The following is an 18,496-nucleotide window of genomic DNA, read 5'->3' on the forward strand; positions in this document are numbered from 1 at the left end:
CACTGGAAGCTTTAGGTTTAAGTAGATTTACTGCACTCCAAAATTTAGCTGGGTTGGAGAAAGAACTGGAGATAAGATAGTCATAATACTCGGTTTTAGCTTTCCTTACGGCTGCAGTACAGCGATTTCGAATTTGTCTGAAAGTGAGCCAATGGTGAGGGTTACCAGAGTGCCTGGCACGAGACCAAGCTAAATTTCTGTCTCTGAACATGCTAGAGAGTTCCTGTAAAAACCAAGGTGTTACTCTGTTCTTAATTTGAATTTTCCTAAGGGGAGCATGTTTATCCACTAAAGAGTTAAATGTTTTCACAAAGGTGTCTGTAGCAACCTGGACATCAGTGGCTTGAATTATGGAATGAATATTACTGGAAGCCAGGTCATTGAGGAAAGCTTGGCTATCAAAGTTTTTGAAATTCCTCCTGTTAACAGTGTGCGACTTTGTTTTTGGCAACTGCATGCTCCTGACACATGCTGTGGGGCAGTGATCACTTATACCTTGATCAAAGACCCCACAAGCAGAGATTCTGTCACTTTTATTTGAAAAAATCAGATCAATAAGGGTAGACCGTGAATAATTGTTAGGATTTGGCCTGGTAGGCTCAGTGACAAGCTGACATAGGCTGAGATTCCCACTAACCTCCTTGAGATAATCTGAGGCACCACTTAACCACTTGAGATTGAGGTCACCCATCACAATCATTTCAAAATCTAAGTACAGAGAAAGTATCTTGGCCAGACAATCAATAGAGCTGCATGTCCATGAGCACCGACACATGTCTAGCCACTGCCAGTGTGGGGTTTTACATTGAAAAAATAATAGGGGCACATATTTTGATGCGTGGCGTTTGCCACTGGTGTGTTTTGGCCTTTAAGTCATCTCCTTTACAAAGGTAAGAGAGTCTCCATATTTGCAGACTACACCATGGCTGCGTCTAAGACGTGGGCCAGCTTCAGAGATGGAAATCCTCAGCAACCTCTCTTGAATCACACTAACCATTGTTCATCACAAGACAGACTCCACCAGCTTCTGACCCATCTGAACTCCTCTGCTCAATCCAAGTACTGAAGGACTGATGGTTGGACAGTTCGATCTGGCACCTGGTGAGTGACCCATGTCCCGGTTACAGAGAGGATGCCACAGTCTCCCATTTCGTCCATCCTGCTCTACAAGGACTTAACGCTCCAGCTCATCCTCCACTATTTTTGTTTTGTTGCCTTCACAGAGACATGCTCCCTCCCATTGTTAGTGTTGTTGCCTCAGTGAGCATCTTGCAGGATCTTTGCCAGCCCCATCCTACCGACACATAAAAATCTAAAAAAAAAAAAACGATGGGTTGGGTCATATCCAATGTTGTATCTAATTCTCACACAGTTGTTGCTGAGCCATGCCATCTTTTTTATTTCTGCTGCTAATAGATTCAGGTATTTCAATATAAAGAAGAACTTTACACATCCCAGAAACCCTGTCATGTGCCCCTCATTTTTCTCTTTATTTTGCACATTTGTAGGTGTGTTTTTTCTTTCTCCTGCTGCCTGTCACTCTTTCCCAGCAGCTGGCTCTGAATGCCTCACTGAGAGGAGTTGGTGTTCTTAGTAACTCACTTCTTAATGTGCTTATCCTCCTCTTTCTTCAGTATGGTCCCCATCCCTTTCAGCTTGTCCTCAAGCTCCTTTATCCTAAGACAGAAAGGTAGTCAGAAAATCTTAAAAAAGTAGACACACCCCCACACACGCCCACACACTCATACACACACACACACACACACACACACACACAGTACAGAAGCATACTTGTTGTCCTTGACATTAGTGAGGTGTTTGATCTCCTGGTCTTTGTGTTGCAGCTGGGTTTGTATCTGCTGACAGAACTCCTTCGAAGCTTTAAGAGCCTCTGCAGTGTGATGCTGAGCATGGCAGTGAACTTCAGTCTCTTTAGACAGCAGCTTCACCTGGACAGACAAACCGACAGACAGACAGACAGACAGACAGACAGACAGACACACAGACACAGACACAGACACACACAGACACACACACACACACACACACACACACACACACACACACACACACACTCATCATTATCTAGACTACCTAGATTGAGAACAATGCTATACTATAAAAACATTGTAGGAATACTTGTACAAAATGTGCATTTCAAACATAACAACTTGTTAGCATACGGTATTTGTTGTGTACATGTGTTTAGTGTTTGTGTCAACCTTACGCAACAAACTGGGTATTCATAAACAACATAAATGGACTCCATCCTCCATCCTGACATTTTTACAGAGAGAAACCATTTTTTCACTTTCCTCACCTTGAGATCATGAGACAGCACCAGAGCGCACATCTCATCTATTTTTATATTGAACTCATGCTCCCGCTGTCTGAGCTCACTGTCAAAAGCTGCTGTCATCTCCTGTTGGCCAGAGGAGGGTGATTAGACATTTTCCCAGTAGAATTTCAACACTGTTTCATTTATCATGAGATATAGGTGCAGTAGCTATAACCAAACACAGCATCACTAAGCATATTTCAGTCCCTATCCACTTTGTATTTTGTATTGTGTGGTACTAATTCAAACTCAACTTGGTTTCTATGCTGCACAAGCTAAGAAATACTTTACAGCATAAATCAAGGATAGATATCTCTCCTTGATTTATGCTGTAAAGTATTTCAAACAGTTTTTATGCTATAGAGCAGTGATATCACTGCTCTATAGCATAAAAACTGTATGTAACATTTTCCAAGCAATGACAAGCTTGGCTTTCATAAACTTCATAAACTCCAGTTGATCCAGAATTCCGCCGCCGGTTTCATCACCAAAACCCCCTCCACACATCATATCACTCCTGTTCTCCAGCAGCTTCACTGGCTTCCTGTTTAATATCGCATCGATTTCAAGATTCTGATTCTCACCTTTAAAGAGGACCTATAATGCTTTTTGGGGTTTTCCCTCTTCTTTAGTGTGTTATATAGCATTTCTTAGCATCTATTAGGTCTGCTAAGTAAAAAAACAAAACAAAACAAAGTCCAGGCCAAAGGGAGCTCTCTCTCCCCACAGACACACAGCTCCTCAGCTGCCTGAAACGGCTCCTTTGCATTCCTGCCTTTACAACCGTAACGTAATTGCATCATAACAAATTATCTATGCCCGCCTTCGGGCCACTGAGCCGCACCTTCAAACAAACCTACTCAGAGCAGAGCAGAGCTTGTTTGTCAAATTCTTGTTTTATATATATTTTATATAATTTTAAATGAAATATATATATATATATAAAGCAATTATACTCCCTAACCATTTGACATCAGGATGTCAAACCAACTGTATAACAGAGACTAATATTGCTCATTTTGGACCAAATGATTTTCAAAATATGAATATCAAAAATAAGCCTTGTGGCACATGAAGAATATTAGTCTCTATGTTGCACAGTAGATAGGATATCATTCATTCAAACTGTTAAAGTGCATGATAGATTTGTATTTTGAATATAAAATGAATGTTGAGTATCCGTCTAACTTCACACTAGGGCATTAACGACTTTGATTTTTTTCAGGTCGACTTATCTGTCAATAAAGTCGAAGTCGAGTTGACAAGTCATTTGATGACGTCATCACATTGACATGGAGGAGGAAAGTGAAGTATCTCCACACATGTGATGTGTGTCTGTCAAGGCCCGAACATACTCGGGCGGAACGTACGCGGAACAGACCCTGGGGAGGTCCGCGCGGACTCAAAGCGGACGTCCGCAAGCCCTGTGCGCACAAAGCTCAGATTTTACGACCGTGTGCACCAGTGACTGCTCGGCATGTATTTTTCACATCACGGGGATTTTTCACCGACATTTTTACAGGAAACTACAACGCCGAAGTGCGCTCGACTATGAAAGCCCGAATGACTGTAGTCTGCTCCGCTTATAGTACGCCCGAGTATGTTCAAGGATAAAGTATCAGTGTAAGCCAATCAGAGGCAGCGATTGCATTCCATACACAAGCACACAGAGAGAGAGAGAGAGAGGGAAAAAACACACGACTTGTCAACTCCTCCCGGGGGGGGGGGGGGGGGGGTCGACTTGTGCCACTGACGTCGACACATCGACAAATCGACATTTCTGTTAATGCCCTACTTCACACTGGCAAGAAATATATGGGACAATCATGTTTTTTGTTTCTTTTTTGGAACAATGTGGTACAGGTCACTATTGCTTAGTGCACATTAATTATGATGTTGAAAATATAAACATTAATAATGGCCCCTTTTCTTTGGTTTGTTTTTGACAAAGACAAACAACAGAAATATTGCTCTAAATATCCATGTAGAAAACAGGAAAAAGTCCAAGGCACCCTCTTTTAAGCAATAAAAATACCTTTACTCACATGTCACTGTGGCCTTAAAACCAGCTCAAAGCATCAAGCCTTCATTAAGGAGTCAAAAGTAGTGTGAGCGGCAATATTTAAGAGATAGCAACCGTAGAGATCAGCCTCTTCAGTACAATGAGACTAAAAGGCATAAATCATGTGTTGCCCCCAAGCACAAAAAACACATGACAATATCAGACACACAGTCTCTTTCAAAAATGTGTTCTGATGAAAATTGTTGAAAATTAGAATGCTTTGTGCCATTTAGTCCCATCATATTTTAGAGAAGGCAGACATGGAGCTCACAATTTTTCAGATTCCTGCTGCGCCTGTTGCTCTCATAGACTTCTCCTCAGCAAAATCAACAAAAAAAAAACTTGACAATGCCATCGCTGGAACAACTACTGAACAATGAAAGGTTGGGAAACCCCTTTTTTTCCCAAGAGTGAAGAAAGGGTCAGACACATATGATAAGTTTTTTGATTCCTTAAGCAAAAACTGTCCCAGAAGTGCTGCACTGATGGCTAGGAAGAAATACTTCAAGAAATTCATCCCCAAATCTTGCATGCTCCCTAAAACTGTTCTTGAATACAGAACTCACGAGACTCTTCAGCTACCTCCCAAAGAACTTGGAGAGCTATGTCAGGATTTCCAGCTAGACGAGCTCACCCCCTCCCAGGTCCAGGCTGTGGAGAAGGCTACTCAAAGTCAGGGTGCATCCAGTATTTGGTATCGTCAAAGAGCTGGTCGCATAACTGTTTCTAAGCTCAAACAAGTTCTTAAGACTAAGCCCCAGCAACCATCCAAGAGCTTAATCAAGGCCATATGCTATCCAGAAGCAAACAAGTTCACCACAATCGCAACAAGGTATTTAGGGTTTGAAATAGGATAAGACAGAGGTAAGATTTGGGGTAAGAGTAAAAGGCCATCCACACTAAGAACTATGACCATACAAATATTGTTTTAAAAATTATTCTAACTTGAGTGGATTTTAGGGTCCATGCTACAAGTTCTAAGTTGTGATGTGGCTAGAACAATTTTTAATCCATAGTTTGTTCTAGGTTTGGATGGCCCTTAACACAAGGGTCAATATTAATTATAGGGTTATAAATCAAGGATTATGCAGGGATATGGCCAAGAAGGGAGGGTTGCACAGTAGTATTTAAAACACTATACTGGTTCTACATTCAACACCGAGTAAAAAAAACTTCCTTCTCTGTTTTTTTCTTATGTGTACTGTTAACAGTTATGGAAGCAAACACGAAGCAGAAGCCCGGCGAGCATATGAGAACCTGATGGGTGTGGAGCATGTGTATGGGCTGAAATATGTGCAACCAGAAACTGAATTTGAATAATTTATATTTGAATTTGAATTTCTAAACTTGAATAATTGCATTGAAAAACTGAATTTGAATCACATAATTTGAAATTGTATTGTTTAATTTGAATCATTGCATTGAAAAACTGAATCTGAATAGTATAATTTGAAATTGAATTTATTAGTTTGGAACTGAAGTCCAATCAAATTTGATCCTCACTGAAAATTCAACTCTCTATATATCTTCACATTCAGTTCTCACAATTCAAATTCAGTTCTCAAAATTCAGTTTCAAATTTACTGTGACAGACATCCAGGTACTTGAAGGATGAAGGAAGAGCAATCGAGCACAGATACAGTCTATGGCGCAGATACACAGGACTCCTCTTCAGCCAATCAGCACCTACGTTTTTGAGCACATAGGAAGAAGTGCTTGCTCGCTCGCTCGCTCGCTCGCTTTGAACAAGCGACAACCTCCAGGGGTGAGGAGTGACGGTTTTGGTCTCTACAGCAGAGATATTGGATAAAGCGAGATACTCCACTCAGCTCACTTCCTGATTCAGTGACATCAGCGCCACGCCCCCGTAGGAGCAGTGTTGCCAGATCTTGCGAGACAAATAAGCAACCAGGCCTGTGAAAACAAGCCCAAAACAAGCGACTTTTTCTACGGAGCCCCCCTAGGTTCCAGTGAGAGAAAATTAAATAAACTATGTGCACGGTTTTACAGTCCGTGGGGACAGATTTTAAACTGTGAGTACAGATTGTCAATTTACATCCATGTGGACAGATTAGTAAACTGTGCACAATTTTGCAAAACTGTACCCACGGTACACAGTTTATTTTTCTCCCCCCTGAGCTTCAGGACAATGACTACAAGAGGGAGTTAAACCACCTTTTAACATTATTTAACATTAGAAAACAGATGGGATAGCAAATATAGACTGATGTACCAAGTACATTATATACACAGTAAACCTCTGATAATTAAAATTTGCACACACAAATAAATATCATCCTGAATTCACAAATTCTTTATTTATTATTGCTTTTTATGCACTCATTTAACTTTTTTCTTTTAGTTACAGGACTGATGTTTTCCTAACCAGAAAAAAACACATTGCCCTGCTCTGCCTCTGATTGGCTAGTACTCGTTGCCATCAGAGTCAGAGCCAATTAGGATGCGGGTGGGAAAAAACTCTGCTGTCTCCTGTGTGTATGGGGAAAGGGGAGGGACAGAGGGAACAGGCAAGACAAACTATCCTACGTTTAAATAACATATCGAAAATATCTGCTTGACAACTTATTATGGAGCTGGGAACAAGCCCAAATAAGCAACTACGCTTTAGAGACAAGCCCAAAAAAAACGCAACCCGCGACTACCAATATTTGTAAGCGACTTTACAGAAAAACAAGCCCAAAGTCGCTTATAATAAGCGGACTTGGCAACACTGCGTAGGAGACTTGCGGCAGCTCTGAATGTATTGTCGTCAATGAGGAATCACAATTTATGGTCAATTCTTTTGCCCTGTAGTCACTAAAGTAAATATTGGGTTCGTTTTCCACAAGCCACACATCTTACCAACATTCTGACACTAAATCTGCATTTTTCATCCGCACAGACCAAGAGAAAATTAACTTTGTTTGAGCCCTGTCCATCTCAGAAAACAAGTTCTCGCGAGATCTTGATAAACAGGCGGTAAAATCACAGTTAGCTTACAAACAGTTATTTACCGCTAGTAATAAAAAAAAACATTTGCCCAAGCTTTGTACAGCAATAGGCTGCAATAATAGGAAGAATGTATTTTCATTCCACCTGCTTCTCAATCCGCATACACAGACATCCACAGAGCCTCTGTTCAACACGGTGGTGGGGAGGGGGGGTTGAGGGAGAACAGGCTCTGATTGGAGGGATAGCTAACCACGCCCACTTAGGAGACAGGAAGAGTAACCGTTTTCTCAACATTGGATAAGCCTACGGTGGGGTATCTATTTTATCCAATATCTCTGTCTATAGCTAATTTCCCCTTTCATGACAACTGTGGGGGGGGGGGGGGGGGGGGGGGGGTTTATATATATATGTATGTATATATATATATGTAATGAAACCATGTTTACTACTCCAGCAAGTAGGTGGAACCTTAGTAATGACCTACAGACCCATTTTCTAGTCCCTGTGGAATCTGCCAGTCAACTGGAACTTAAAGGGATAGTGCACCCAAAAATGAAAATTCAGCCATTATCTACTCACCCTCATGCCAAGGGAGGTTCTGGTGAAGTTTTAGAGTCCTCACATCCCTTGCGGAGATCCCAAGGGGGAGTAGGTAGCAGCACAATTCCACCTAATGCAGGCTGATGGCGCTCCAGATTAAAACGTCCAAAACAACTTTTTATGTTGGGGCTTCAGGACACTTGGATCACTACGGATGAGCAGTATGGAGATATTTTGTGGTTTCAATTATGTGTTCTTGGACGTTTTGATCTGGGGCACCGTCAGCCTGCATTACGTGGAGTTGTGTTGCTACCCACTCCCCCGTGGGATCTCCGCAAGTGTTGTGAGGACTCTAAAACTTCACCAGAGCCTCCCTAATTGAAAACAGATACATGTAATCATTTCCAAAATTCACAACATTTTTTTATCTAATGAAAGTTTCTGCTTCAATCCATAATTGATTTCAAAACAGGCTGTTTTCACAATTTTTTTCCCCGAGTCCCGAGCATATGGACACAGTTTGGGGTGGTGGATAGGTCACAAAAAACTGGACTTCCACCCAGGACTTTCCCCTGGAGTTGTGTGCTCAGATCTGTGTGAACTTTGAGTGAACTCTGATTTTTTTAAGGTACGTCCTCACCATGTTTCTTTTTCTCAACAGTAACTTTTCTTGCCCATACCTAAAGACACCCAACCTTGTTTTTTTCCCTAAACCTAACCACAGTAACTTTACTTGCCTAAACCTAACCTCTGTAACTTTACGTTAATTACGTAACTGTACGTTAAGGACATAGCGTCATTAATGGTCATACGAATCATTCTATGAGAATAGGCTGTCCAGAAACAACTTTTTCACTGCAGTCACAGCCGGCTTGCTGTATTCTAGTGAGGCACGTGCGTGCATTGACAAACAACACCATACATTATGTCAATTAAAGAATGCTGGTTTAATGCAAAAGTAAGACTAACCCATTTAATCTGATGATACACTTAGCCTTTACAAGTATGTTGGAGAAATTCTGAAAATGCAGTGGCTAAGTTCAACATCTGAAATGGTTTTAATTAAGTTAATGTGTCTATCATGAGCATTTGTCAAATAATTTGTTATAAGATATTCCTACAACCCAGTTTTAGGTGACTTTTTGCTAATCAGCTTTTCAGGTCATTTGAAATAAAGAACAAAAAATGTTTCAGATTTATTAGTTTGATAAATGTTGACTTCCAGTGTGCTTAGAAATGTTGTGCAGGGTATATATTTTCAGGATTGTGACAAGTTTTTCTATAGATTTCAGCCCAAATACAAGAACACAGACAGCATGTGTGTCCAGTATTTACCAAGGCAACTGAAGCTGCAGTAGCCAATTGTTTACGGTTGCTGAAATATTTGGAACAAGGCCAAGGCTATTTGTAAAAACTGAATTGCATACTGCTATTAAAAGAACAGTTGTTGAAACAGCTGCGACATAGCTGTTGTTTTTTGGTTTTGTGTTCTTCTCACCCTCTTCCAACCATTCATTAAAACCATGTAAGTCCACTGTATAAATCAAAATTAACAAGAACACAATCTATTTTGTAGTGGTTATATAGCCTTCTGGTTTTTACTCCAGCTCTGGCAGTTACAATGTTGCCATAGAAATGGCGGAGTAATATTTTTAGTGATGAGCCAGGTGTGTCGTTATGCTGATTTCAACACATTCTAAATGTCTTGTTGACCAATCAGATTGCTTGGTTGGAACTTCTTGTTGTATAATGAGTACTACTGTCATATTATGCTATTGCTATTGTTAATAAAGTGCTGCTGACACGTATTTTACATGTCACACTAGGGGCAGACGTTGTGTTATGTGAGTACTACTGTCATGTTATGCTATTGTCATTATTTATGTGCTGTTAACACGTATTTTACACTGAACAAAAATATAAACGCAACACTTTTGTTTTTGCTCCCATTTTTCATGAGCTGGACTCAAAGATCTAAAACTTTTTCTACAAACACAAAAGACCATTTCCCTCAAATATTGTACACAAATCTGTCTAAATCTGTGTTAGTGAGCACTTCTCCTTTGCCGAGATAATCCATCCCACCTCACAGGTGTGGCATATCAAGATGCTGATTAGACAGCATGAACATTGCACAGGTGTGCCTTAGGCTGGCCACAATAAAAGGCCACTCTAAAATGTTCAGTTTTGCTTTATTGGGGGGTTCTGGGGGGGTCAGAAAACCAGTCAGTATCTGGTGTGACCACCATTTGCCTCACGCAGTGCAATACATCTCCTTCGCATAGAGTTGATCAGGTTGTTGATTGTGGCCAGTGGAATGTTGCTCCACTCCTCTTCAATGGCTGTGCGAAGTTGTTGGATATTGGCAGGAACTGGAACACGCTGTCGTATATGCCGATCCAGAGCATCCCAAACATGCTCAATGGGTGACATGTCCGGTGAGTATGCTGGCCATGCAAGAACTGGGATGTTTTCAGCTTCCAGGAATTGTGTACAGATCCTTGCAACATGGGGCCGTGCATTATCATGCTGCAACATGAGGTGATGGTCGTGGATGAATAGCACAACAATGGGCCTCAGGATCTCGTGACGGTATCTCTGTGCATTCAAAATGCCATCAATAAAATGCACCTGTGTTCGTTGTCCATAACATATGCCTGCCCATACCATAACCCCACCGCCACCATGGGCCACTCGATCCACAACGTTGACATCAGCAAACCGCTCACCCACACAACGCCACACACGCTGTCTGCCATCTGCCCTGAACAGTGAAAACCGGGATTCATCCATGAAGAGAACACCTCTCCAACATGACAGACGCCATCGAATGTGAGCATTTGCCCACTCAAGTCAGTTACGACGACGAACTGCAGTCAGGTCGAGACCCCGATGAGGACGACGAGCATGCAGATGAGCTTCCCTGAGATGGTTTCTGACAGTTTGTGCAGAAATTCTTTGGTTATGCAAACCGACTGTTGCAGCAGCTGTCCGGGTGGCTGGTCTCAGACAATCTTGGAGGTGAACATGCTGGATGTGGAGGTCCTGGGCTGGTGTGGTTACACGTGGTCTGCGGTTGTGAGGCCGGTTGGATGTACTGCCAAATTGTCTGAAACGCCTTTGGAGACGGCTTATGGTAGAGAAATGAACATTCAATTCACGGACAACAGCTCTGGTGGACATTCCTGCAGTCAGCATGCCAATTGCACGCTCCCTCAAAACTTGCGACATCTGTGGCATTGTGCTGTGTGATAAAACTGAACATTTTAGAGTGGCCTTTTATTGTGGCCACCCCTGTGCAATGTTCATGCTGTCTAATCAGCATCTTGATATGCCACACCTGTGAGGTGGGATGGATTATCTCGGCAAAGGAGAAGTGCTACTAACACAGATTTAGACAGATTCGTGAACAATATTGAGGGAAATGGTCTTTTGTGTTTGTAGAAAAAGTTTTAGATCTTTGAGTCCAGCTCATGAAAAATGGGAGCAAAAACAAAAGTGTTGCGTTTATATTTTTGTTCAGTGTATATGTCACACTAGAGGCAGACCTTGTGTTAGGTGTCACGCTCGTCACGCCTTTTTTTTTCCTTCCATGATGTTGGCATGCTGTCTAAAATCACACACTGGAGCGGCATGATGCAGCCATCATTTGGTTCTGTGTAAAAATGCAGAGGCAGTGTAAAGAAGGGACTTCATAGTGGCTTTAAAGTGCAACATCTTTGTAAAAAGGTCTAAAGAGAAAGATGGAGTAGGGGAATGAGAGAGAGTAAGTGTGCATGAGACAGCAATGTGAATGGAACTACAGTTCCACAACAGTGGAAGTACAGTCCATTTCTCTCCCCAAGCAGTTTCACTTCAGTATGCTGACTGTAACCTCTACAAACAGTGTCCAGGTCAGAGAGGAGAGGAGCCAGTCGAATGGTTGAAATGTTCCTGCAGGTCATCTTTAGTTACTAGCACTAAGCAGGAAGATCTACAGACACTTCCCAGGCTAAAACACCTCTCATAGTTTTGGAAAATCAATCTTCCAGTTACTTATAATAATTTCTTTAAAACACTTAAAAAGAACATTAACTAGATATAAAGCAGTAATTGAGAGTGCCTTTTATAGATGTGCATAACTCTTTTTTTTAGTTGAGGCACCCCATGACTCCAATGTGACTCCCACCTCTGAAACCTAATCTACACCCATAGTAACAACAGTCTCATATGAATAGGTCAGGCGTGCAAATACAGGTCGAATGAGAATTTAGCAGGGTGCATCATACAGATGATGAAAGGTCAGCCAAACATTAAAATTGAGAACATTTTGTTTACACTACAATATAATGTCAAAATGAACTAAGAAATACAATTAAAATATACTAGAGGCAATAAGTCACTTAGTCATTTCCATTATCACTATGCACCCCCCTGTACCCTGGATAAAGTATGGGGAGGATGATAATGAATCTCTTATGTTGTTATTTGATAAGCATCAGACAAATTCACTCCAGTACAAGCCTAGTTCATTGTCTCCTATTTAACACCTGCTCATCTTACCTGACAGACAGATACACAGGGACACACACATGTTCTTGGACACGCACTGTATGCATGGCAACAAAGAGACAGCCAATTCACTGTGAACATATGGATCAGTTTCAAAAAGTGAACACTCTTTTGTCTGGGTTCATCCTAAAGGTCTACTAATGATCCCTCTGAATATCTGGCTGCTCTACCAGTTATTTTAGTCCTACCTACCAATAGCTCTCAGAGCCATGTGCGAGGGACTGTAATACAAGATGTAGAGTACATTACTGTGTAGAGTTGCTCTGTGGCATAGCTGTGCATATGTGTCAGTCATATTGATATATACATTATATATATGTATATATATGTATATATATATATATATATATATATATATATATTTATATACTTTAATAGTTTTATTCACAACAGTGAACAACACATCATTATGGCCCATGTTATATCAGGATATCAGACAGAAAAAGGTTGCAAACTTCAGACTGATAAAAGTGTGTGTGTTTGTTCACCTGTCTCTGTAGGATCAGCTCTCCTTCCATCTCTTGTATTCTGCTCTGCAAATCCTGCTTCATCCTGTCATACTCCTCTGTTTGCTTTTGAATTTCACCAGCCATTGAGCTACCATCCAGCCACAAAAAGACACACACACACACACACAGTGCATACACAGTTACAGTGCCATATCACTGATTCAGTAAGAACACACACATTAACTTGACCTCACTCATCTGATCTCTGCCTTACAGCACCAACATCACTAGTTGTCACACCAATGGGGATTGCTGCAGAAAGATTCACAAAATATAAATGTATTTCTTGAGAATGACAATGTTGCCCAAATTTCTACAAAGGTTGAAACAAACACTGGTTTCTTAGAAAAGTAATTATGTTCAATGTGAACTTAGTAAGTAATCTATAAAACCATATGATGCATTCTAGTAGTCTAATGGTAGTAAGTGAAGGGATGCATCATGTGATCTTCACCAAGGATCTGACCTGTGAAGGGCAAAGGCCCAGAAAGCAGGAAAAATACCACGCCCTGGCCCTCATATATGAAGTTGCTTTTTGTTTGGTGGAACTTGCAAGAAGCTATCATTCTACCCCTCTAACACCACACATGTGGCTCAACATTAAGCTCTCAAGATTGTGGAGGCTAAGTTTGACCCCTCTTGTGAGGCATGTTCAGATTAGAAGTTTTTGACCATTTTAATGAACAGATGCCTCAATCAAATGTGCTTTGGAGTGAAAATAGAAAGAAAAAATGTTTTAATCCAATATTAATTATTCACCCAACGGGTTGAATACAATGACGGGTTGAATACAATGACCTTGCATAGAAATATAAGTGCTTTGTGTGTTTTTATTTTCATATTATAAACTCATAGCCATAAACTGCATAAAATAATGGACATAGCTACTGAGACGTCATCCACTGAGAGAGAGAGAGAGATAGTCACTTAGCTCCAGTCAGTACATTTACATGCACAGTTAAATGGAGCTACCAGACTAGGCCATCTAATTGGACTACTGTCCTTGTTCAATTATACAAGCACGGGAGGGGAATCCATTTATTCACCGAAGTATGTCCAACTCCACTACCATAGGTGGTGATATGCTCCCTTTCAGCATGTTAGGTTAGGTTGACCTATTATATCATAGACCAAACAATGGAGTGTCATCCTGCTGTTCCACCACTTTTTTGAACAGGTTGCCATTCTGTGTTTTCCTCCCATAGATTTTATTTTAAAATATTTAACTCTTTCAACTGACACAACATGAACTGTGTCTCCTCACCCATCCACAAATGCACAGCTCTGGATGTAGATTTTGCCCTGTCGTTATAGGTTCTTCTGTTACACATATAATGCTATTCGACTCCCAGGTCAAAGCCTGGAGTGGAAACTGTGAAGCATGTGCAGAGCGCCTAGGCCAGTTTGGGTCTGATCAATCTGGAAATCCATCGGTAAAAAAAAAAAAAAAAATTCTTCCTTTAAATTGCAGAATCTGTCTTGAGAGATTTGGGTCTGATTGACAGTATACATGCAGGAGTAATTCAACTCCCAATCACATTATCTAGGTGTGTTATTTTGAGAAATTCAATTTAGTATGATTTCAGTCAGACTATCATGTTTACATGTATTTTAAAAGTCTCATTTTAGTCGGACTAACCCAATAAATCCGTTTTCTCTAATGTCATAAAAATGTACTATCAGAGCCTACCAGGTGGATCAGTAACATCGTGATGATCAGACAGCGAGAGAAACTGAGGATCTGCATTGAGCCCATCACTCAGCCATAGACAGACCATACTGTCATCTGCAAGAAAGCTAAAAGGCACAAACATCTTCATAAATGAGGACTTTTCAGAGGCTGTCCAGAAAAACAGGAGAGAACTCCTCCCAGAGCTGAAAGCTGCCTGTGGCAGGGGAGAAATAGCCAGTTTAAGGTATGACAAGCTGGTTATCAAGTCCAGGAGTGCACCAGAAAGCCGATAATCAATTTGATTTGATACTTTTTTGTTTGTTCGTTTTTGTCTGACTAGCTGAAATCACAGTTACTCAACACAAAACAGTGGATAGGAGTAATATAGATCCAGATCCAGAACCTGTGGACTGCATCTCAACTGACTGTTACACTTCTGATTTAGTAGACCAGATTTTCAAGCCTTTTGACTCTTCTACTTTTGATGCTTATAATGTTGATGTTGACCCAGACCAAAATTTATTTTCCTCATCTGATGTCTCTAAACTGTGTAGTTATAATGAAACCCAGTTTAATAACTTATGTGCTTCTATGCCTGCAAATACTTTTTCTACTTTTCATCTGAATATCAGAAGTCTTTCGAGTAACTATAACAAATTCCTTCATTATTTATCTTTACTCAGACATGACTTTTCTGTTATTGCTTTATCTGAATCATGGCTTACAGAAGACTCTAAAGAAATTTTTAAATTACCTAATTACAACTCAGTTCATCATGTAAGAGAAAATAGATCTGGAGGTGGAGTATCTCTGTTTATTCATGCTGATTATGACTTCAAAACAAGGGATGACCTTTCTTTGAAAACAGATAGGGCTGATGTGGAATCTCTTTTTGTGGAGCTCTCTGGTGTCTCTGGTGGAAAGAATGTTATTGTTGGGGTTATTTATCGCCTACCTGATTCAGTCATCAAAGACTTAATGAAAGTTTGTTCTGTTCACTTGACCTTATCAGCAGAGAGAAAAAGCTTTGTTACATTTTAGGAGATTTTAATTTAAATCTCCTTAAACATAATTCAGATACCCTTATTGCGGACTTTCTAAATGTTCTCTATACTAGTTATTTCTTCCTTCTTATTCATAAATCAACACGAGTTAATAAAAAATCTGCAACTTTAATTAACATTTTATCCAACTCCTTGACTGAAGGAATGAAATCTGGTATTCTATATTCAGACTTGTCAGATCATTTTCCGATATTCCAACTCTCTGTGAACAAGGTTAGTAGAGCTGAAAATTCTAAGGTAATAACACCTAAAAGAAATATAAGTAAGAAAAACATTGATAAGTTTAAAGACATGCTTGGCAATATTTCCTGGGATGATGTATATGAAGAGAATAATGCTGATTTAGCATATCAAAAATTTATGAAAGTTATGAGCTCTTGTTTCAATGAATGTTTTCCCATAGGAAGACCTACCAAGAAATGTCACCAAGACTTCAATCAGCCATGGTTCACAGCTGATTTGTTGAAGTTGCTAAGGAAAAAGAACAAACTGTATACGAGATATGTCTTAAATCCTACTCCTCTTTCTCATGGTGCTTATAAACCCTAAAGAAATAAATATATTAATTATATTAGATCTGCAAAAAAGAAATATTTTAGTGATGAATTAAACAGGTGTTCAAACAATATTAAATCCACATGGAAAGTATTAAACCAGCTGCTTCAAAGAGAAACTACCTCAGAATTACCTTCTGTTTTTCTGAATGGGGAAGATTCTTTAAGTAACCCATTTGATATAGCTGAACAGTTTAATGATTTCTTTGTTAATATTGGTAAGAAATTAGCAAATAAAATTCCTACTTGTCATGTAAACCCATTGGATTGTATTCAAGGGACATTTCCTGTTATGTCTTCTTTCAAGCTCCCCGATATCCAGGAAATAAGTGATTGATCAATTGAAAACATCTGCAGCTGGCCATGACAATATTCCAGTATCTCTTGTCAAGCAGGTGAAACAATTAATCTTGCAACCACTTTCTTCATCTTTTCCCTGTCTTTAAAAACAGGAGCTGTGCCAGAGGATTTAAAAATTGCTTAAGTTATTCCCTTGTTTAAAATTATCTACAACAGGATTTCAATACAATTCTGTACAATCATCAGTATGGTTTTCGAAAAAATTATTCCACTTATATGGCTCTGCTTCACCTGATTGACAAGGTTACATCTGCTCTCGAAAACAATGATTTGTCTGTAGTATTTTCTTCTTCGACTTCTCTAAAACATTTGATACTGTAAATCACAATATCTTATTGGCTAAGTTATATAAATATGGTTTTCAGGATGTTACTCATAAATGGTTGACAAATTATGTTTCTAACAGAGCTCAGTTTGTTTAAGGAATGCTATTTTTAATAATAATGATAATAATAATAATAATAATAATAATAATACATTTTATTTATATAGCGATTTTACAGCTCTCAAAGACGCTTTATATTTAAAACAAAGAAAAGAAGTACATACAAAAAAGGGGGGGGGGGGTACATGAGAAACAGAGAACGAAAAGCTAATGTTTAAAGGTTAAAAGTGGATTTGAAAAGGTGGGTTTTGAGGAGTGATTTGAAGGTGGATGGATCTGGACAGTCACGGATGTGTATAGGGAGGGTGTTCCAGAGGGAGGGGGCGGCGATGGAGAAGGCCCTGTCGCCCCAGGTTCGGTGCTTGGTCCTGTGTGGAGGTGAGAGGAGGTTTTTGTCAGATGATCGAAGGCTGCAGGAGGGAGTGTGGTGGTGGAGCATGTCCGTGAGGTAGGAGGGGGCCTGGCAGTGGAGGGCTTTGTGGGTGAGGAGAAGGATCTTAAATTTGATTATGTACGGGACAGGGAGCCAGTGTAAGTTTTGCAGGACAGGGGTTATATGTTCACGGGAGCAGGTGTGGGTGAGGAGGCGGGCAGCAGAGTTCTGGATGTACTGGAGTTTGTTGAGGACTTTGGATGATGAGCCGTAGAGGATGCTGTTGCAGTAGTCGAGTCTTGAGGTGATGAAAACATGGATGAGAGTTTCAGCGCCAGAGAAGAAGAGTAATGGACGGAGATGGGCAATATTTCTGAGGTGAAAGAAGGCAGTTTGGGTGAGGCGGCTGATGTGATGTTCAAATTTGAGGTTATTGTCGAAGGTGATACCAAGGTTGTGGATGAATGGGGAGGGAGAGAGGGTGGTGTTGTCGACGCTGACGGTGAAGTTTTGTGTTGATGTAGAGAGGGATTTTGGGCCGATGACTATTATTTCAGATTTGTCACAGTTCAGTTTGAGGAAGTTGGTTTGCAGCCATGATTGGAGTTCAGTCAGACAGTTGGTGAGGGTCGAGCAGGTGGCCAGGGTGATGGATTTTTTTTTTTTACAGAGCTAAACTACACTGTGGGGCTCCACAGGGATCCATTCTTGGACCACTATAATTTGTTATTTATATAAATGATTTAGCAAATGTTTCAAATCTCTTCTCTTCTATCATGTTTGCAGATGACACAACCCTTGTTCTCTCACCCTCAAACTTTAGTTCATTGATTGAAAATGCATATGTTGGATTAGGTGCCTACGTTGCATGGTTTAAAATAAATAAATTATCTCTAAACATTAAAAAGACTAATTTTATTATTTCTAAGGGCAGGAAATCCCATAATATGAATTTATCTCACATTATAATTTAGTCCATTGTGATGCCCCAGGTACCAACAACAAGATTGCTGGGAATTATCATTGATGGGGGTCTGAGCTGGAGAGAACAAATTGATTGTGTTAGTAGAAAAATAAATAAATCTATTGGTATAATAAGGAAGGTTAGCCATCTTATCACTAGAAATTGTCTTCTT

General features: G+C 40.1%; 1 protein-coding gene across 8 annotated transcripts in view; it reads right to left on the reverse strand.

Annotated features, from left to right (window-relative positions):
• ccdc57 (coiled-coil domain containing 57) overlaps positions 1-18,496 on the reverse strand; it is a 142,335-nt gene that overhangs the window by 94,506 nt on the left and 29,333 nt on the right. For 7 of the 8 annotated variants that reach the window (XR_013488400.1, XM_078163414.1, XM_078163411.1 and 4 more), the window contains 4 exons: positions 12,932-13,040; positions 2,321-2,422; positions 1,792-1,949; positions 1,603-1,677 (listed from right to left, as the gene is read on the reverse strand). Coding sequence is in view for 7 of the 8 variants with exons in the window: in XM_078163414.1 (XP_078019540.1) it covers positions 1,603-1,677; positions 1,792-1,949; positions 2,321-2,422; positions 12,932-13,040 (444 nt within the window). In the remaining variant the exon portion in view is untranslated. The remainder of the gene's footprint in view (positions 1-1,602; positions 1,678-1,791; positions 1,950-2,320; positions 2,423-12,931; positions 13,041-18,496) is intronic. The other variant, XM_078163413.1, reaches the window with a different exon arrangement.

The sequence above is a fragment of the Epinephelus lanceolatus genome, chromosome 21 (genome assembly GCF_041903045.1).
Source record: "Epinephelus lanceolatus isolate andai-2023 chromosome 21, ASM4190304v1, whole genome shotgun sequence".
In the NCBI taxonomy this organism is placed as follows: Eukaryota; Metazoa; Chordata; class Actinopteri; order Perciformes; family Serranidae; genus Epinephelus; species Epinephelus lanceolatus.